This window comes from Megalobrama amblycephala, linkage group LG17 (assembly GCF_018812025.1).
Source record: "Megalobrama amblycephala isolate DHTTF-2021 linkage group LG17, ASM1881202v1, whole genome shotgun sequence".
In the NCBI taxonomy this organism is placed as follows: domain Eukaryota; kingdom Metazoa; phylum Chordata; class Actinopteri; order Cypriniformes; family Xenocyprididae; genus Megalobrama; species Megalobrama amblycephala.
The window spans coordinates 8095388-8118228 of NC_063060.1; the positions used below are offsets into that span (position 1 = coordinate 8095388).

At 36.1% G+C, this 22841-nt stretch overlaps 1 protein-coding gene across 2 annotated transcripts in view; it reads right to left on the reverse strand.

Moving 5' to 3' along the window:
• camsap2b (calmodulin regulated spectrin-associated protein family, member 2b) overlaps nucleotides 1-22841 on the reverse strand; it is a 73682-nt gene that overhangs the window by 45499 nt on the left and 5342 nt on the right. For both annotated transcript variants that reach the window (XM_048164141.1, XM_048164142.1), the window contains 2 exons: nucleotides 15941-16200; nucleotides 2440-2601 (listed from right to left, as the gene is read on the reverse strand). In XM_048164141.1, coding sequence (XP_048020098.1) covers nucleotides 2440-2601; nucleotides 15941-16200 — 422 coding nt within the window. The remainder of the gene's footprint in view (nucleotides 1-2439; nucleotides 2602-15940; nucleotides 16201-22841) is intronic.

Below are 22841 nucleotides of genomic sequence, written 5' to 3' on the forward strand. Positions count from 1 at the left end.
CTAAAAACATTTAAAATTACACACGAGTCAAGCTCTTGGTCAGAAGTTCAATGTCTAATCACAGTAATGATGCTAACAAATAATTTCATGATATGCCCTCAGTTTTGTTCTTGACCGGTCTTGAAATGAAATCCCGAGTCCTCTTCGTCCGAGACCGAGACAAGGCCGAGTAAAAATGTGGTCGTTTCCGAGACGAGACCAAGGCCTTTAAAAAGTGGTCTCGAGACCGGTCTCGAGACCAAGACCGATCTCGAGTACTACAATACTAGTGGAGATACTGGGTCTCATCCGGGAATCCAAGTCTACTACCTGTTGGCTTGACCCTTTACCAACTCATTTAGTCAAAGCCTGCTTACCATCTCTATCTACGTTAATTACTAAAATTATTCACTGTTCATTTGCTTCTGGCTCTGTACCCTCCTCTTTCAAATCTGCTATTATTACTCCAATCCTTAAGAAACCAGGGGCTGATCCATCTAACCTAGATAATTACCGTCCAATTTCTAATTTGCCATTCATCTCTAAAATCTTGGAAAAATGTGTTGCAAGCAACACAGGTCCATGACCATCTTTCCAATAATAAACTGTTTGAGCTTTTTAAATCTGGCTTCCGTCCTCACCACAGTACAGAGACAGCTCTTGTGAAAATCACTAATGACTTGTTGTTGGCAGCTGACTCTGGTTTATTAACCATACTTGTCCTTCTCGACCTGAGTGCGGCCTTTGATACCATCTCGCACAGGATACTCCTTGACAGGTTAGTTTCTATTGGGATCACTGGCACACCCCTGTCCTGGTTTACATCGTATCTCTCTGGTCGCACTCAGTTTGTCCAATTAAAACATTTCAGATCGAGATCATCTACAGTCCCTACTGGTGTTCCTCAGGGTTCTGTTTTGGGCCCACTTTTATTCATTATCTATCTACTCCCACTTGGTCACATTTTCAGGAAATATGGTATTCACTTTCACTGCTACGCCGATGACACCCAGCTCTACCTGTCTTCCAAACCCTCTGACTCTTTTCCACCGCCTTCTTTGTCCCGTTGTTTAGCTGAAAGTAAAGATTGGCTCTCAGCTAACTTTCTTAAGCTTAATAGTAATAAAACTGAGGTCCTACTTGTAGGGACAAAATCCACTTTGACAAAATCTGACTGTTTTTCTGTGGATATCGATCAACATCCCATTTATCCCTCCTCACAGGTTAAGAGTTTGGGTGTTATTCTGGATAGCACACTTTCATCTGAACCCATATTAATAATATTACACGTACTGCATACTTTCATCTACGTAATATTAATCGCCTTTGTCTCTCCCTTTCAATGAACAATACTGCAATTCTTATTCATGCACTGGTTACTTCACGTATTGATTATTGCAATGCTCTTCCTACTGGTCTTCCTTCCAAACTTCTCTATAAACTTCAGTTGGTTCAGAACTCTGCGGCTCGTGTTCTTACTAGAACCCCTTCTATTATGCACATTTCACCAACTCTCCAGCGACTTCACTGGCTACCAGTGAAATATCGAATTGACTTTAAAATCCTGCTTCTCACATTCAAGGCACTGCACAGTCTCGCTCCTCCATATCTTACTGATCTTCTTCCTATTTACACCCCTTCGCGCACTTTAAGATCCTCACTCACACTTTCTCTTGTCTTACCATGTATACGCTTAACTACCATGGGAGCTAGAACTTTTAGCCATGCTGCCCCTCGCCTATGGAACTCTCTCCCTCTCGATATCCGTAATATTGACAGTCTGCATACTTTGAAATCCCGTCTTAAGACCTACCTTTTTACACAGGCTTTTTTATGATTTACTACTTATCTCTATGATGCATGAATGTTTTAAGTTGTGTTGATATATAATGTATATACATTGTTATTGCTTGTTTACCTGTAAGTGACCTTGGATGTTTTGAAAGGCGCCGTTAAATAAAATGTATTATTATTATTAAAGATCCGGGGGGGAAAAAACAAAAAAACATTTACCCTCTCATAAATCCTCCCCTCGAAGAAATCAGGACAGACGTGGTTAAAAGTGGACAAAAGAGACAGACTAAAACACCAGGTGTAAACGGGAATGTGTCATCCTCGTCTACTTGTGATCCAATTGACCAAAACGCATCTTAATACCAGGTGTAAGGGCCTTAGATGGCCTGAGGGTGAGTAAATTAACAGCAGATTTTCATTTTTAGGTGAACTATCCCTTTAATATTGCATCCCAAGCAGCCACAACACAAGAAGTTTCCATGAAATAAGCCCTTTGCCTATTTGCACTGAGCATGGAAAATGTATCACGATGTAATGCTATTGTACAAGTTTAAGATAAATTTTATTAAATTAATTAATTAATTTTGGCTAATCTAAAAAATGTAATACTCAAATTCACATGCAGGCAATATGTTTACATTGTTATGTGAGCTGTAGGGATCTCACCTTGTTGATCCATGTTGTCACTGCCTCTTCAGCATCATAAGGGAAGTCTTCCTCAGGAAGTAAAGGAGTAAACTTCTGTATGCAGGTCAGCACTCTCTCCACGCTGACCATTTCAACTGTGTACGCCATCATTAAAGTGTCAATCATCGCCAGGTGAGAACTCTGAAATGACCAGAGGAAAAAACAGAATGCACAAAACATAAGCACTCTGTTTCTTTCTATAATATAAATACAAATGTCTAAAAGTTATCTAGGTGAGTTACATTGAGTGAGTATATCAATAATATATTGTCTTTTTTTTTTTTTTTATCAAAATACTACCCGTTTTAACATGAATTACATATCTTAGCACAGGGGTTTTCAATCAAATATGATCATCCTCATGCAATTTAAAAAAACAAAAAACTTATAAACCCAATTTATACACTGAAAAAAATTATACATCTCTAAATTAGTTTGTGTTATGTTAAATTATTATATATATTTTTTCTACTCACTATAATAATGTACTGTTAAATGTATTATGCATTTGTTTTTTATTTTATTTTTTATTTACAGTTGTGGCCAGAATTATTAGCCCCCTTCATAAATATGATCAAAGATGACTCTAAAAATAAATCTGCATTGTTTATCCTTTTGATCTTTAATTCATAAAATTAGCAAAAATCTAACCTTTCATTGAAGGAAAAGAATTGAAAGTGGGGGGAAAATAACATTAAGAAATAAATGTTTTTCTCCAAAACAAGTTGCCCACAATTATTAGCACTCCTAGAATTTTTTATGATTAAAATATCTCTGAAGTATATTCCTATTCATATTTAAAAAAAATTTAGCTCACCGGGGTGATCATGAACATGAAATTGTGCAGCCATGACTTCCTGTTCCACAGGAGTATAAACATGAAGAAACACAAAGGCCAAATTCCCTTAATCATTCATCACAATGAGAAAAAACAAAGAATATAGTTCTGATGTGTAGCAAATGATTGTCGAGCTTCACAAAATAGAAAGTGGCTGTAAGAAAATAGCTGAAGCATTGAAAATCCCCATTTCCACTATCAGGGCAATAATTGAGAAGTTCCAATCAACTAAAGATGTTACAAATCTGACTGAAAGAGGATATGTGTCTAAATCATCCTAATGCGCAGTGAGGAGGAATGTTTAAGTGGCCAAAGACTCTCCAAAGATCACAGCTGGAGAATTGCAGAGATTAGTTGAGTCTTGAATCTCAGAAAGCCTAAAAAAAATTATCAAAAGCACCTACATCCCCACAAGTTGTTCGGGAGGGTTTCAAGAAAAATCTTCTGCTCTCATCCAGAAACAATCTCCAGCATATTCAGTTGTCAGACAAGACTGGAACTTCAAACGGGACGAGCTTCTATGGTCAGATGAAACTAAAACAAGAGCTTCTTGGCAGCAAACCCACCAGATGGGTTTGGTGCACACATGCATAAAAAGTGCCCCATGCTCACGGTTAAATATACTGCTGGATATTTAATGTTGTGGGCCTATTTTTGTGCTGGAGGTCCTGGACAACTTGTTCAGATATATCGTATTATGGATTCTATCAAATACCAACAGATAAAAAATCAAAACCTGACCACTTCTGCTAGAAATCTTATAATGGGCTGTGGTTAAATCATCCGTCGGGACAATGATCCAAAAAAACATCAAAACCAGCACAAAAATGTGTCACTGAGCAAAAAAAGAAGCTTCTGACATGGCCATCCCTGTCCCCTGACCTGAACCCAACAGAGAATGAGTGGAGTGAACTGAAGAGAAGAAGCACCAACATGGAGCTGGAATCTGAAGGATCTGGAGAGATTCTGTATGGAGGAATGGTCTCTGATCTCTTCTCGGGTGTTCTCCAAACTCATCAGGCGTTATAGAAGAAGGCTCAGAACTGTTCTCTAGGCAAAAGGAGGTTGCAAAAAGTATTGAATAAAAGGGTGTTAATAATTGTGGGCAACATGTTTTGGAGAAAAACATTTATTTCATAATGTTATTTCCCCCCCACTTTCAATTCTTTTCCTTCAATGAAAGGTTAGATTTTTGCTAATTTTATAAATTAAAGATCAAAGGATAAACAATGCAGATTTATTTTTAGAGTCATCTTTGATCATATTTATGAAGGGGGCTAATAATTCTGGCCACAACTGTATATTAATTGTATTTATTTTAATCTATTTAATAGATGTTTTTAGTTTGATCACATTTTTATTCACATTTTATTAATATTTTACTTCATTTATTTTTATCTAATTTATTTTACTTTTTTTTTTTTTACAGTTTTTCTTTAAACTTTTCTATGGACCCTCTGTCATGTGCCATTTCTTCAACAACTGTTAAACCATACATGGCCATTTAGTGTCTGCTTAGTCAGTTTCTCACCTCTAGAGGGTGCTATTGAAATTGTGTGGATCAGAAATTGAGGAGTGACTGTACATTTAAAGAACCTCTAAAATGGCTTGATGAGTGCAGTTTACTTTTTGACATTGATGTATTTCATAATTTCATAAAGAAGTTTGGGCAGGAAATACTGAAGGTCTGGTCCCTTTACAAAGAAAAAAAACCTGTAGCCTTTAGTTTATGTCAGAGCCATGGACTATGATTTGCTACTTGCTATTGCTAGTCAGAATATATGTTAAAGCATGCAAAACTACTATAAACAAAGAATTATATATTAAAAATGCTTTTAGTAAATCCAGCAGGAGTCATCTTTAGAGCCTTAAATAGCCCTGAAATTAAAAGAAAATACATGATTTCTTTTGAGTAATTTGAAAGCATTTACAATTAAAGGGTTAGCTAACCCAAAAATGAAAATATTGTCATTTATTACTCACCCTCATGTCGTTCACACCTGTAAGATCTTCGTTCATCTTCGGAACACAAATTAATATATTTTTGTTGAAATCCGATGGCTCAGTGAGGCCTGCAATGACATTTCCTCTCTCAAGCTCCATTAATGTACTAAAAACATATTTAAATCAGTTCATGTGAGTACAGTGGTTCAATATTAATATAATAAAGTGATGAGAATACTTTTGGTGCACCAAAAAAAATAAAATAAAATAACGACTTAGTGATGGCCGATTTCAAAACACTGCTTCAGTAAGCTTCGGAGCGTTATGAATCTTTTGTGTTGAATCATGATTCGGATCACTTGTCAAACTGCTGAAATCATGTGACTTTGACGCTCCGAACCGCTGATTCGACACGCTGATTCATTATGCTCCGAAGCTTCCTGAAGCAGTGTTTTGAAATCGGCCATCACTATATAAGTCATTATTTAGTTTTTTTCGGAGCACCAAAAATATTCTAGTCGCTTTATAATATTAATATTGAACCACTGTACTCACACGAACTGATTTAAATATGTTTTTAGTGCATTAATGGATCTTGAAAGAGGAAATGTCATTGCTGGCTATGCAGGCCTCACTTAGCCATCGGATTTCAACAAAAATATCTTAATTTGTAAAATAAACCGAAGATAAACGAAGAACCTACGAGTGTGGAACGGCTTGAGGGTGAGTAATAAATGACATTATTTTCATTTTTGGGTGAACTAACCCTTAAAGTTTAGCCAAATCCCAAATCTTAAATTCAGATAAATGAGATTCCCTTAAATCCCCTGAAACCAGAAATACTGTGCAAAAAGCAATTGACACACTCAGAGTCCTGCCCTGAATTCAACTTAACCTTACCTTAACCCTAAGTATATTCTTTGATTACACATATTTGTTTATAATTAAACAATGTATTTTCATAAGACATTTTCCAGTATTTCTTGAAACAAAATACCAATACTGTTCAGCACGATAAAATAAATAAATAAATAAATAAATACAAATTTAATTTGCTAATGCTTGTTTAAATACTCTTTAGGGGCTATGAATGGAAAAGCAGACATGGAACAGCCACTTCTGGTCTTTGGGCCCCTCCTGTGGAAGTGGTGTCCTGGAAGAATGCCTGACCAGAACCCATATTGTACTGTCCTTATCCCCATTTACCAATATAAAACACTAAATTACTAAAGCAGTCATATCTTTGGAAAGTGCAGCAGTGGTAAACCAGTACCTCTGTATTGGTACACGGGGCAAGTCCCATGTGATTGTGCTTTGCCATTTGAAAGGATGTTGTTTCTATTATGTGTTGCTTACACAACCTTGATACAACATCAGGCAAAGCGACAAAACAAGCATATGTGTAGGCTGTAACTGGCATAAAATCTCTTTGAACAGCTTTAAAGAAAGCGTAACTTTCTGATTAAAATGATAAAAAGGACATGTTACTTAACCAAACAAATCCTCAAGCCACTAAAATGAAGAAATTACAGTTTAATCCATGGAGATCAGCAACCCTAGGCTATTCACCATCCCTAAATAGTGAAGAAAAGATTTAGATTTAAATCCAAACATGCCTTAAAAATCACTTTAAGAAGAAACACGTGCTATCAAGTATGTGCTCATATTTTGCCAGTTAGAGACAGTTTGCTTGATAAAAACTAATTCAATATGCAAATGTAAAGCTCTTCTAATGTATACTAACAACTGAGAGAAGCGTTTAAATTTTTTTATTATTCTTATTTTAAGTCTGAGAAGCTTACCAAGTGTTTATCGTTAGCATCCAAAAATCTTTCTTTGGATTCCACCCAAACATTCTGCATGTTCGAGTGCTGCCACACACAACTTACGCAGTCGTGACAGACCATGCAACTTGTGTATATGTTGACATTCTGTGTCTGCATGATTTAGGTAGTGATGTAGGAAACCCATTCAAACCAAAATAAAATTTCAATTTACCTAAAACCAAAATCGAAATTAAACTTAAAACTTGATTAACTGATTGTTAAATAATTAAAACAATAATTTGAGTTGTGTACAAACATATAAATTAATCATATCATCATATTTTTACTCTAGTTAAATGCTGAAACATAAATTTGTTGTTGAAATGTAAACATTTAAATTATAGATAACTAATACGCTATAGACCTTAGTCAAGTTAGAAGCCATCTTGAATTTAACGTGGATGAAAACGAGACCGTGCGGGACAGACTTAACTGTGTTTACAATGGCAAGCACAACTTTCAAAAATGTTTTATGGAGTTTTGGTCGACCACATTTTTTTTTTCCAGAAAGATGCTTGGTCAGCTGAACAACGTATGTTGTTAAACAACAGTACAATCCATTGAACGCACTGTATTTCTATCCCTCACAGTCTCATATTCATTACTGTCAAAACTAAATTAAGGTCTATGGACAATGAATTGCTTTCCTGAGGTAAATGTAACATTACTTGACATTGTTTACATGCTATTTTACTGACGTCTTTCCACGGTTGAAGTATGTATTGAGTGTTAACACTTATATTACACGGTTCACGTGCGCTCTGTGATGAACTGATGTGGATAGAGGTAATGGTGCAGTAAGTGATTTCTGACTAAAATCTACTCTAATTTTTGTCAACGAATAAAAATGAGACACAAATGGTAGAGAGGGACGATTTGGGAAGATATCCAGACTGCTGTCCTGTGTGGAAGATGCGCACATTTGAAGTGTAACGTGCTGTTCTAACCGCGGGAAAACGCTGCGCTTTTGCTCGCCCGGCAGCACTTCAGACTACTTCGCAATTAATGAACAGCACACGTTTATGCCAAGCGATTGATAGTGTTGATGAATGTTTACACATAATGTTTATATGGTACAATGTTTTAGGCGTTTGTAAGAATGCATATTTTATCTCTCTCATCTGAACTTAAAGGAACACTCCACTTTTTTTGAAAATAGGCTCATTTTCCAACTCCCCTAGAGTTAAACAGTTGAGTTTTACCGTTTTCGAATCCATTCAGCCGATCTCCGGTGTCTGGCGGTACCACTTTTAGCATAGCTTAGCATAGTTCATTGAATCTGATTAGACCGTTAGCATCTCGCTCAAAAATGACCAAAGAATTTTTGACAAACACAAAAAATTACTAAAACTTTTAACTAAAATTACAATGACAGCAAAAAAACTAAAAATCAAATCTAATCAACATTTTAAACAAAAACTATAATAGTACCTCAATGATAAGTGTGTCAAGTACTGAACTGAGCTTTCTTTCATGTCTTTTTGCACGAACAGTTTAACGAGTTAATTACAGTCGGTTGTCTTAAGTGAACATGAACAGTTTGGAGAATATCAGATGTATATCAGTGTTTTGGATCTGTGTATTGTTAGAGAAATGCATACTTAATGCATTACAATTTAACTAAATTAGTTTTAAAAATTTAAAAATTTGCTGTTAAAATTAACACTGATCAGCAGTAGGGGGCGCGTCCTCTCATGATAGGGGACGAGAGAGAGTGAGCAAAAGGGAGATTCAGTAGTTCATCTCAAACTGTGCTGTTTAGAGATAGCAGAGAATTGTAAGGCCCTGTCAGACTGAATCTGATAAGTTTGTCTGTACACTGCAGACTGTATATCAAACCATAGAGGACAAATCACTGAACCTTTCTATAAAGAAGCACTAATTATCAGTATCTTATCAGTAAGTATCAGTACCTTAAGAGCTTTTCATATTTCTCTATTATATATATTTAATATTTAATATTTTGTATTCATTTCTTTTAAAAAACAATATGTCCAGTTTTAGTCTTCAAAGTCTTTTTTACAGAAAAAAGTGGAGCATTGTATGATCTAGTATTACTAATGCTGTCTAACATACATCCACTGGTTAATTAACAGTCTAAATGTAAAGTAGAGATCTCAAGAAGCGCATATGAACTTGGCGCTGAAAACTGGCCTGGTACAGTGTGCATCAACAGGAAGTGCTTTCACATCATCAAAGGCTGAGAGCGGCAGTTCTGGAACTGCTTCTGAGAGCTCAGGTATCTCTCACTGAAAGACATAAAGTGTTGATGTATGTGGTGCCATTTTTAGAGGGTTCATGCTTTGCTATGCAAACATGCTTTTCTTCTTTCTCTCTGTGCATAAAGACCCGTTGTGTTTGTCCTCCATTCTACTAACAGAGCAGCTGAAGGGTGGAGCACTGCCAACCAAAGAAGGTAAAGAGTAATTCTAGGAACTATTCTGCATGGAGTTTTCATCCTGTTCACCTGCTCTTGACTTTCAGCCTCATCTACAATAACACTACGTGCTCACACACATAATCATACATTCAGCAGTTTACAGGAGATTCAAAAAGTAACCCATTCAAGACTGGGTGGTACAATTTGTGAACAAACTGTAAGTGCATTACAATTGCCACTATTGGTAAATTGAGGAACAGGTTTAATGTCAAATTAGATAAATGTGTTACTTGTGTTAGACACTAGGGGTGTACTGATACATCGATATGGATCGATGCATCGATCAAACGTCATAACGATACGATGCATCAATGCCACATTTATAATATCGATATGAGGTACCTTTATTTTGACACCCTCCACAACCTCACGTAACATCCGCATTTCCGCCAAAGCGCACCTTTTTGTTTTCTCACCATACAGTCTGTCTGCGTGTCAGATTGTGAATGTGATGCAGCAACAAAGCAGTTGTAGCAGCGAAAAGACAGAACAAGTCGCAATCACAACAGATGTATAAACTCGTTGTATAAACCTGGCACATAATATCTAAATATCGATAAATCGATCGATATAGCCCTGAATCGAATCGTAATCGTATCATGGAATTTTGAGGTATCGGCAAATATCGTATCACTGGCTGACAGAATCGATATCATATCGTATCGTGATGAACTGTCCGATTTAAACCCCCATTAGACACTGTATACAGTGGCCCCAAAAAGAATTTGGACATTTGTCTAGCTTCACAACACAAGTCACAAATATCAAAGCATCAAAAATAGGACATCTTCAACAAATGATGCTAGAGTTATTCTCATTTAAAGAGGTCATCACATTAACAAAACACAAATATGATTTGACAACCAGAAAGGGTCCAACACTTTGCGTCTTAATTTTGAGCCCGCCCCTTTACAGAGTGTCTATTTACACTAAGTGCAAATAGTCTGCCTTGTTTGCAAACACTATTTACACTAGCTCCGCCCCCCCAATGTCTGGTTGTGCCACTCAAGTTTTAAAAAAGACATGCAAAATTGGTGTAAATAGAATCTAGTGTAGTGTAGGTGTCTAGTTTCACCTAGTGTAAATAGCATATCGCTAAGAAAATGCTGCTATTGTCACTTAGTATAACAAGAATATATTGCTATTTTTACTTAATGTAAATATAATATATTGCTATTTTCACTTAGTGTAAATAGTATCTACAGCTATTTGCACCTAGTGTAAAATAATATTATCGCTAAGAAAATATGCTATTTTCACTTAGTGTAAATAGCATCTAATTGCAAATGCAAATAGCTGCTGCCATATATTAATTGTTTCATATTTGTAACCTAACATTTTTTGTGAAATGTTTTGATTAAAATGTGTGCTTGTGCTCTATTTCTTTAAAATAATTGCCACTTAGTTTGATATTTTCTAAAGTTGTTTTAAACCTGTATGAGTTTCTGGTCCCCACTGACTTCCACAGTATGAAAAAAAATACTATGGAAGTCAGTGGGGACCAGAAACTGTTTAGTTACCAATACCAACAATCTTCAAAACATCATCTTTTGTGTTCAACAGAAGAAAGAAACTCATACAGGTTTAGAACAACTTGATGTGACCCACAACTAATGTGATCGCACCTTGAAGTCGACATGAAGATGTGATTTCTAAAAACACTGTTTAAAATGCAGAATACAGTTTAAACCATTACCTTCTGTGTTTAACCTGCTACAGAGTCAAGTGAGAGCATATGTTCAGTCAACACATTTTCTCCCAAAGATGCTGATTAAAGGGAATATCATCAATGCAGTTTCACAGCAGTGCAGACTCCTCCTGTCCAATTGAGTCACACACACCTCGACACACTGCCGCAGTGCTAATCGCCATGCCAACAGAAAAACCCACCCATGTGAACATATTCGATTAAACTCATAGAGACGGGAGAATGACTTGTGTTTGTGGACATGGTGGGTCTATCTGTGTATAAGTGGATGAGATTTGCAGACTGCGAGACAAACGAAGGTCACACCCTTGCCCTGAACCTCATCTCACATGTGCATGTCTTATCCGAACAACGCTGCCAATCATAAACAAACACGTTGTGGCTGCTGCAAAGACAAATCTGATAGCATGTGGAAATGTGTTTTCATTTTGGAGCTTAGTGTACGTAGGGTGACTCTGCAAGGTTGTGGATGTGTCTGTGTTCGTGACTTAATGTGTGTGTTGTGTGTGTTAAAACAGATGGTCTAGACTGAGCGCTGTGCTCTCGGAGAGGTAAAAGCACCTAAATTGAATACTGAAAGGATACTGACTGTTACTGCAGAGACAGAGAGAGGGAGAGAAAGGGAGTACTGCAATGCAGACATCAGCAGTTCCTAATATGGCAGTGTCCAGTTCTCCTCCTCATCCACCCTACACTTTACACCCTAAAACACCCTTAAATGAAGCACACTGCAGCTTACATATACAGGTAGCGAACAAAAGCAGCACAGTATGCATTACCAGTCCACTACCTGCAGATTTATGTTAACATTGCCTTACTTATGATAGTAACAGCAAGGAAAACCTGAAGAAAATATGGCCACTCCAAAATAATTTCCACATTTCATGCTTGTTCTATGAAAATCACTACGCAGGCATTACGAATAATGAAAGCTTTAGTCGGTACTAAGAATGCACAAATATTAAAATGCTGGTCAATATCAATAAGCAATTATTATGGCCAGTAAGTAGCTGATATTAAAATTCTATACTATTTTGTCAAAAGAATTGATGGTCACGCTTTAGATTAGGGTCCTATTCTCACTATTAAAGGTGCTAAAGAGGATCTTTTTGTCGATTGAGAAACCAAAGACTGTTAGTGAGTTTTTGAAATGAGCGCATGCGTAAGAACAACCACCCTCCTTCACAGCTCATTTCGAGGGAACGCCTCGAGTATTGGAACACGAGTGTTTGTTTACCACCGGCATTCGCTGTGTTAGTGGATTCATTATGTCGGACTCACCGCAGGTAACTTATAATCTGCAGTTGTTACTCCTGTCTCCTGACAAAAACATTGCATGCGGTGCCTGTGGAGAGTGGAAAGTTACTGGAGCGCGCAGCCGCGCACGTCTCTCACAAGGACGTCATGGCAGTGATTGACAAGCCAGAGGGCCAATCGTTTACGCGATGATCCTAATAAATAGTCTTTTATCAGTTAGTAAAGACAGTTTCAAGTAATATTGCAAAAATGTATAAAACAAAACATCCTCTTTAACACCTTTAACTATGACTATTGCCTCATTAAACTCCTAATTACTGCTTATTAATAGTTATAAGGTATTTGCTAAGTTTAGGTATTGGGTAGTATTGTTGTAGTCAAGACCACCTAAACTGAGACCAAGTCGAGACCAAGACCAGTGTGTGTCGAGACCAAGACCAGTGTGTGTCGAGACCAAGACAAGACCAAGTCTTTGGGGGGGTTAAGACCAAGACAAGTCAAGACCGAGTCAAGGCCAAGACCAGACTAGCACTCCTCAAATTCATCTGAAAGGTCCACATTTACTGCCTGAGAAATGTCTTATTTTTAAAGGTCCCGTTCTTCGTGATCCCATGTTTCAAACTTTAGTTAGTGTGTAATGTTGTTGTTAGAGTATAAATAAAATCTGTAAAATTTTAAAGCTCAAAGTTCAATGCCAAGCGAGATATTTTATTTAACAGAAGTCGCCTACATCGAACGGCCAGTTTGGACTACATCCCTCTACTTCCTTCTTTAATGACGTCACTAAAACAGTTTTTTGATTAACCTCCGCCCACAGGAATACACAAGAGTTGCGTTTGTAGAGTGTGTTTGTCACCATGTCGTCGAAACGCTGTTATTTTCATCCCGCAGTCCAATCACCGAGTCTGATTCCGGCTCAAATTGATAGGGTAAAATTAAAGACATGTTTACAATAACACTGAGCACGTGCATCTCCACGTTATGGTAAGAGGCGTGACCTTTCCGGGCAAGGTTCGCTAAGCTGCTGTCGAATCACAACACAGGAACCGCTGGCACAATCAGAACTCGTTACGTATTTCTGAAGGAGGGACTTCATAGAACAAGGAAGTCGTCAGCCCGTTTTTATGACAGTGGAAACAGCGGTATACAGATAAGTAAATTATGTGAAAAATACTGTGTTTTTTTACACGCGAAACATGAACACATGTTATATTGCACACTATAAACACAATCAAAGCTTCAAAAAACCACGAAAAACGGGACCTTACAATTAGAATAATAAGACACTATATAGAGCTGTTACCAATCAACTGAAATCACTAACAACAAAGTTCATCTTTACACTCCAGAGGTGGAACAAATGTTGCATCTGAATTGGTACAATTACAAATGCATAAATAATGTTTTAAAAATACAATTTTGTTTATTGAACATCTGTAAAAAATCAATATCACCTTTGCAATTGTACTTTTATTTGTGAAAACAGCACTCTTTCTTGTGATATGGCTTAAATTATATCATGTGTTATAATATAAATGATGAAGATCTTATACAAGTACTTTTTTGCAATCATATCTTGAATTTTGTGGGCATTTGTATTAATTTTGGTAACATTTTTGACTTAATTTTCCCTTGTTGATTTCTGACCAGGCACAACAGTGACAAAATAAATGAAATTAGAAATAAGTTATTGATTGGATGTAAAGCTTCCTGCTTCAAATGCAATCAAATTAAAGATGTTAACAAAGAAATCAGACATTGCAACAGCAATTTAGCAATATCCCTGCAGTTGTGGTCTTGACCGGTCTTGAAATAAAATCCTGAGTCCTTTTAGTCTGAGACCAAGACATGACTGAGACCAAATTCGGCCAAGACCAAGACAAGACCAAGACCTTCAAAAAATGGTCTTAAGACCGGTCTCGAGTGCTACAACACTATTGGGTAGGATTAAGGGATGTAGAATATGGGGCCTCATTTATCACAGATATGATCTTAGAGTGTGCGTACGCTTAAATCCACGCCAACGCTCATATTTATAAAAACGATCTTTGACGCAGACATGCACACTTTTCCTTGTCAGATTACTGCAGGTTTTTGGAAATCTAAGCTATTCTTGCAGCTCACCATTCTAAAGTAAAGGATTTGGACGATGACTGGTGATCTTTTATATCTAAATGACCTTAATTAGGTGTTGTTTGCAACGCGTAGAACTGAAACCATTCAGCTGCGCGCAAGTTCAAGATCATTTGCAATTTATAAATTTCACACATGAAAGAGAGGCGTACGCTCATTTTCAGTTCATTCTATGAATCACACATACACACATCTGAGAAATGATCCTAAGATCAAATTTAGGACGCTTTCTGCATTTCTGTTTTATAAATGAGGCCCTCTGTCACGCAGAATAAGCCATTAATATGTGCTTTATAAATACTAATAAACAGGCAATATCCTAGCAATATGCATGCTAATAAGCAACTAGTTAATAGTGAGAATTGGACTCTAAACTGAAGTGTTACTGAATTAATAATAATATAAAAACAAAAGGCTAAAAATCAGTAATAAATGAAAATGAAAAATGGATATTAATGTTGAGATTTGCTTTGTTGAGAACAGCTTTAGCTTCCATTGGTACTAGGGATGCACTGATATTAAAATTCTGATTGATACCTATAGGCCGATAGCTATGGTCAATATTAATATTCATTATTATTTTGGGCAAATTAAATTATAATAATTAATAAATCGAAAAATAAAACAGCTTGTTTTTAATGCTAGTGGTTCAATTTAGGCATCACAACTTTATAATTCACAGCATGAAAACGGATATTAATTTTGAGATTTGCTAAAGTAAACATTTAACAGTGTTATTAAATTATTGGTGTTTTAAATGTTAATTTTGAGTGAGCATTAGATGATGGCAAAGGCAGACCAGGAGAAATGTGCAAAATAAAAGCTTGATGGTTTATGGTTTGAAAATAAAAAATTAAGACATAAATATTACTGTCATTTTACAGTTCTACGGTAAAAAAAATATTGTTTTTATTATTATTGTTGACTTTAAACTCTTATTCAAAGTGAAATATTATAGTAGTAATATTTCTTTTACTTAATATTTTATTTTAATAATAGTATTATTATTATTATTGATATATAATCACAACATTTTTGGCTAAATTGCGCAGCCCTACAAATAAGCACAGCAAACCTAAAGCTTTTTTTAAAATATTTTGTTATTTAAAATCGCAAATCACAATTTTTTAATCAGAGAAAAAAAAAAAACACTTTTCCCCCCAATTGTGCAGCCCTAGTACCAATTGTGCATTCCTTATTGGTACACATTGCAACAGTCCTTTGAAATCATTTGCAGGTTCACATCAGTACTAAGATAAACCGTTACACTCTAAATCTGAATATATGTCAGTTCTGCAACAGAAAAAATTACGGTGTAGTGCCAAATCACTTGCCATCTGTATGGGGGTCTTGCAGAGGTCTCTTTCAGTCACGAGTCTCTCCTGGTCAGTGACGTAGAGGCCTTTCTGAGCGAGGGCCTGGATGATGGCGTTATGACCCAGCAGAGGTTTAGCCGCGTCGCTCCTGAGGATCAGACTCCCCGCGCGGCAATACAACTCCGCAGACAGCAGCAGAGACACAACAGGCGGCTTCACATGCTCTTGATCATACTGGTCTCGGTAAAACGGATCGTCCAACTCCACAGGTACACAGTCTAAAGAGAGAAAGAGAGGGACTGTGATTGATTACACAACCAAAAGTGTCCAAGAATTTGAAGGGTAATGAGAAAAAGTGATTAATTGAGCTGGTTATGTGAGGTAGGTACAACATATTTGTTAAAAAAACAGTTCTATTTCATTTTTTTAGGTGGAAAAAAAGAACTTAATGTGCCTTTAAATCTGATTCAGGATCAATGCTTGGTTAGACAGACTGATGTGAGGTCAATGAGTGGAATCTGAAAAGAAAGACACACAGTTTTCAGGCTAATTCCATTATGGCTCTCACTTAATCTGATTTACTGACGCTCTTCAGAATAGCACCATAGATTCAAACGCATACAAACAGACAGGTACAGGCATGCATGAATTCAGTCACACACACACAGACTGCAATCACTGGGCAGACACAATTACACACACACACACACGTAAACACCCAGGTACAGGCCAGCAAAAACTGAGTCACGAGCAATCGCCCATAAAAAATAATAATAATAATTATACAGCAGTCGTGATGCACGCAAACTGAAAATAACAGCATCAGAATAACATCTGCAAACAGACTGACAATTCAGCTCTGTTTCTGACGCTGGCTGCAAATGTCTGAGTCTAGAAGGCCAAGGAAATTCCTGGCATCCCATAATGCTTCAGTGTGAGTCAGACTACAGGCAATGTAGATTCCTGCTCTTCCCGGGTCATTTCCTTTCAGTATGTCTTTGAGTATGTGTGTTCATTTTCTTTTTCAGCAGCAGGAAACATGTCTTAAAGGTACAGTACAGCTCCTGCTTAAAAATTAAACATTACAAAATAACAAAATGAAAAAATACATTTTAAGTTTAAATGAACTGAATTAAAAAAAAAAGATAGATAGGTAAATAAAACTCTCTATTAATCAGCTATGTCTGTGTGCTTATTTTTTATTTTATTTTAAATTATTTTGTTCCGTTATTATGCTTGTTGTTATCATCTGTTGACGTTGTACAAGCAGAATGTGGCATATAGCATAATGCAAATAAATGTAAAATAACTGATTTAAGAAAGTTAATTAGCTTAAAATTAAAACTGCTTGGAAAGTTAAAATCATTCCCCGTAACCTTTACGTAAAGTTGCTGCGTCAATGGAAACCCTTTCCCTGCCAGTGTCCGCCAGTTCAGAGCCAAAACCATAACACACACACACACACCTTCTACAAAGCTCACAGTTTTTCCTGAACACGCTCATAAAGTGCCGCCTGGTTATGGAAAGGTTTTTTCCCTGCATTTCATCCCAAGTAGATTGAGGACAGAGGCAGGAAGCGGCTCTCGAAGGCATGACAAACACAGGGAGGAAGTGAGGGGTCAGAAGAGAAAAGCCTGAGGCAGCAAGTCACCACAGCTCACAAAAGCCTTTCAAAAGTTCAATTCTGCACTTTTGTGAGTTTAAATGTTACAGTAAAGAAACATAACTCAGTTCCTGATTATCTTAAGGTCAATTATATAGGTTTTTACTGCAGATAATATCCTACATTCTTTCGGATTCTGAAGATATTCTAGGCATATGATTATGCATAATGATTCCAAACATGTCCTTTGAAAAACTTGGAATAGTTCTGCCAAAAATGAAAACTCTCATGATTTACTTATTGTTCCAAACACTTCCAGGCTTTCTTTTTCACAAAAATGCCAAAAAGAATTATGAAAGACTTATAAAAGTGGTCAATTCAAATTGTGGACCATATTCCATTTCCAAGTTATCTGAAACCATGTTTAAAAACAGACCAAAATTGAAGTAATTTGCTGATAATCTTCCTCTTCAGTGGGTTGTCTGACTGAAACAGGATCATACTGTCAGCTAGTTTAAACTCGTGAACTGGTTTAATTTTTAAATGAATCATTATCACCAATTTTGTGATTCATAAAAATATCTTACTCAAAACAGTGCCTCACAAATCAGGCAATGCCAGTTCTCTTATAAACAGTTCTCTTGAACAAAGAAAGGAGAGCAGCGCAGAAATGTAGGCTTGTTTCTCACACTAAGTTGTGATATTTACATTTCTTATTAGATATAAGAAAACATGTATTCAATCAGTCTCATATTCATATAAAAATCTGCTGACGCTATAATTTTAAACGTCCAATATGACTCAGCATCAAACACTGCAGTTGCAGCTGAGGTCTGGAAGAGTTTGGTTTGTGTTGTTGACATGTTGAAAAGATGCTGTTTTCTGTGCTGCAAAAGCATACACTTCCAAAGCATAAGGAATCAGGCTCAAATTGATACGGTAACACCAACGGCATCATTACTGGTTGCATCACTTTGTATCAAGTGCTGAGGAAGATCTGGAGATGAAATTCAGATATGGCAATGGATGTTTCGTTACCGACACGAGCTGTAAGCGGTAGACCAATCACAACAGAGTGGGAGTGGGCCATTTGACCAAGAGTAGGCTCTCAGAAAGGAGGGGTTTAGAGAGACTGAATCCTTGAACCATTTCAGACACTATGAGAAAAGAAATGATGCTGTAATGTGTATTATGAGAAAATTAAAGTGTTTTTTTTACCTTGGATGCATGTAAACCTATTGTGGGAGACTAAATTAGTACCCTTTAAAATAGCATATTTAAGGTACTTTAAAAGCATATAATGTAATCATTTTCACATTCAGCACTGGATTTCTTAATGTAACATGGACGTTACATTTAACGGCCTTAATAATGAGAATAACAGTGCACACAGTCACATGTGAACGTCACACACTCCCAGCACCCCTCAGGCTTCAGTGATGTAACAGAAACGAATGTTCTCTGTCGTGGTATGTGCAGTATGCCACAGATGTTAGGCTGGGGGGAAAGAAAGCACAACATGGACAACACAGCCATGAGGGCCTACTGGCACTCAAAACAGCTGTTTGTGACCTTGTTTATTTTTCATTTCCGAGCAAAGTATCTGAATGAACAGACATCCACCAGACTCTATTTTCAATCTAAGGATGCCATGCAATGGTGGGGCTCATTTTCCTGTGTTTGTTTCTCATGCTGATCAGCAGTTTCACTTTACTGCGAAGAACAGTGACTGATGGGGAGATGTTATCACCCATACAAAAAGAGCACCATGGTACTCCTGGTATTTGCATGGCACTAATATATATCCCAAAATAGGATTATTAATGTAAATGTAAAAAAAAAAAAAAATATATATATATATATATATATATATATGTTATTTTAATAACCGTCTCTTGTGAAGAAAAGTACACTTTAGCATACGTTTAAAAAGAAAAATTATTACAGAAATAATTCATTTACATTTCTATTAAATACAATTTGTGCCTTTTTGACCCACTTAAAAAGGAAATTTATATATATAATTTTGAATTACTTCTATTGTCTTATGGTTACTGTCGAATGTACTGACAAGCATTCATGGCAACTAAAATATATCATTTCTGTTGAAACTTGTGTCATGTGTTTAAATATATTTGTAATTACACATTTGAAATGAAGCTGCAATTTAGTAGACTGGGTAAACCCAGCCTGATCTGCAGGCGATTTGATTTCGCCCGGCAACTCAGTCTGGAAACCCATACATTCATTTCTACTGCTTCTGTTACACTTTTGCGGGAACCAATCACAGACTGGCTTATCCACCTTGCTCGCTATTGGCGGGTACAACACGATGACGGCAAGCACGACCGTCACTCCAATTCCTTTTAACCTCTCGACGATGCTGAATGACTTCTTTAGATTAGCAAACAAATCGCTCGAGTGGGTGTAAATATCACTCACTTTCATGTTTTTTTGCACAACCTGCAAAAATTGCTCGATGCCATTGCTGCTTCTGCAAACCGATGATCAATGCTACAAACCAATACAAACTAAAGGTGCGTTCCATTCGACCGCAAGTGGACTGCGAAGTGGACTTCACAGGGTATTTCGCCATCTTAAGTGAGATTCCATTCCGAAGGGAGCGAACATGTCCAGTTCGAAGGGCACTGCGAACAGCATAGGGAATAAGAGAACATGGATACATCGCTTTACAGGAAGTAGAGAGGTAAAATCACCATTGCGTACCGAGTCACCAGTCAGAGCTACGATGGAGCAGACCCGTTGAAAGAGTTTTTTAACGGCTCTCCGATGGAGGAATTTACATATGTGTTTTGAGTATTCATAAATTTTGTTATTATTATACGAACGAAAGTATAAATGGTTATGGCGATGAGTGTATTTGCATATTTTATTGTATGAATAGGCATGACAAAGTAAAATTGTTGAAAAGCAGCTGAGGCTCTGTCATTTTTTATTTTACTTTATTTACCTCAGAAGTGTTTACTATGTGGCTGCGCGTGGAAAAGAAAGCACACAAGATGAGACCCAGATGGTGGATTAAGAAAACATTTATACAGTTAACCAAAATGAGAATTTATTTTCATATGGCATGAGAGGCTACAGCTTCAAATCTGTTAAGAGTCCATTTTAAATTTGAAAGTAAATTATAATATCTATTTATTTGTTATATCATAATCTGCGCGACACCGTCGTTGACTTTCTTTGATGACGTTTGTAGTGTGTTCCAAATGAGTGATTATTGTCAGCGAAATCCACTTCAACGGATATACCGTGCTCAGGGAGTAGGGAGCAGTGAATACTACGTAGGGACCCTGTCGAATGGAACGCAGCTTAATGCCATTGCTGCTTCTGCAAACCGCTGATCAATGCTACAAACCAATACAAACTAAACCTGTCTGGAGTTTTCGCGTTGCTTTGCAAAGTAAGTCACCCGGATCGTTGATCTGATTGGTTGAAGGACTATCCAATTGCGTGAATAATGCTCGTTGAGCACGCCTCTTGTGCAATAGAAAATACATACAGACTCTCCAGACCAATGTTCAATTTTAAATTGAGCTTGGTCTGGTGATAGTCAGACAAGCAATTTAGTAAATTTAAAGTATATTCAATTTAAATGTAATACTGAGTAACAAACTACAGTTAAAATGATAATCAAGTAGTGGTACTATTCAACGACTTCTTTAAAGCATGACAAATTATTTTTATATCATAAATGTACTTTAAATTAAAACTTTTCATTTTTAATTATTACAAAGTGCTCTCTTTTAAAGTATCCTTAAGTGTGTTAAGGAAAATAGTCATGAAAGTCTAAGTATACTTAAGTAGCCTAATATTACTTATTTCAGTAATATATGTAAGGGATAATCCATGGCTAGCTGTGCATTAAACAATTTTAATGCACGCTGTGGAGGAAAAGAACCAAGTTATTTTATTAATAAAGTTGTTTTATTAATAAAAGTCACAGGGCAGAATTGATTCCATGTTTCTGAATAAAGTATTCAGACTGACCATGATATAATATTAATTATATATATATTATAGTTATTTATTATTATAAATTATTATGTATTATTATTAATAATAATTATATATATTATAATTTTTTATAATATATATAATTAATATTATATCATGGTCAGTCTGAATACGTGATTCAGAAACATGGAATCAATTCTGCCCTGTGACTTTTATTAATAAAATAACTTAGCTACTGAATCACTACATTATGTTTCTCAGCAAAGAGGGGGTAACATCACTGTTTTCAAAGTTTTTGAAACCCATAGATTTTGAAGATTTTGAATTTCACTATTTAGTAGAAAGATGCTACACAGATGCAGGTTATTCACACACATCTCTCTCTCTCTCTCTCTCTCTCTCTCTCTGTGTCTCTCTCTCACTATAATTGATAAATTCTATAATTCATTTATTCAATTAAATGAAATCTTAGCGCACTACTTTATCTCTGTCTGTTTTAAAGGTAGCAGAATGCTAGATCTAACGAGCTGTAACGAAATAACCATAAATTTGACCCTTCCGGTTAAATATTGCACTGCAAACATCAATAACAGCTTTAAACTTGTCAATGCTGCCAAATGTCCATGGTATAAGCGGGATAATCCATGGCTACTAGTGCATTATACGATTTGAATGGATGGTTGGGTGGTTCTTTTCCACCACAGCTAGCCATGGATTATCCCTTACATAATATATAAAATTATTATTAATAATAATAAATAATAATTAATAATAATAATAAATAATTATAATATACATAATTACTATTATTATTATAAAAGATATTAATAATAGTAATAAATTATATATATATATATATATATATATATATATATATATATATATATATATATATATCACAAGGAATTTTTCTCTGTAAATGGAGCTTACATAAATACAAGAAGACAAAATTAAAGAATAAAAATATGAAAAGTATAAAGACACAGAATAGACATATTTACAGATATGAACATATTTACAGTTAACAGCATTACTGATAATAAATAAAAGTGAATTAACAAGATATTGTGGGAGTATTGCACTAAGAGTGGCCTTGGGAGGCTTTTAACTGTTCAGGAGGGAGATGGCCTTTTAAGAGTTCAAGTGTACATTAAATACAGTTAAGCACACTTCTTTTTCACAAGGGCTGCTATGTCCAAAAACGATAGTTGTAGCAGAGTAGTTTTTTTTTTGTTGTTAATGTTACTGACTGTCAGCACTAATATAGGGGATTCAGAGGCATCTGCAATAGAGATCAGAGTAAATCCATGCTTTATCAACCGCATTAGAGTTCATGTC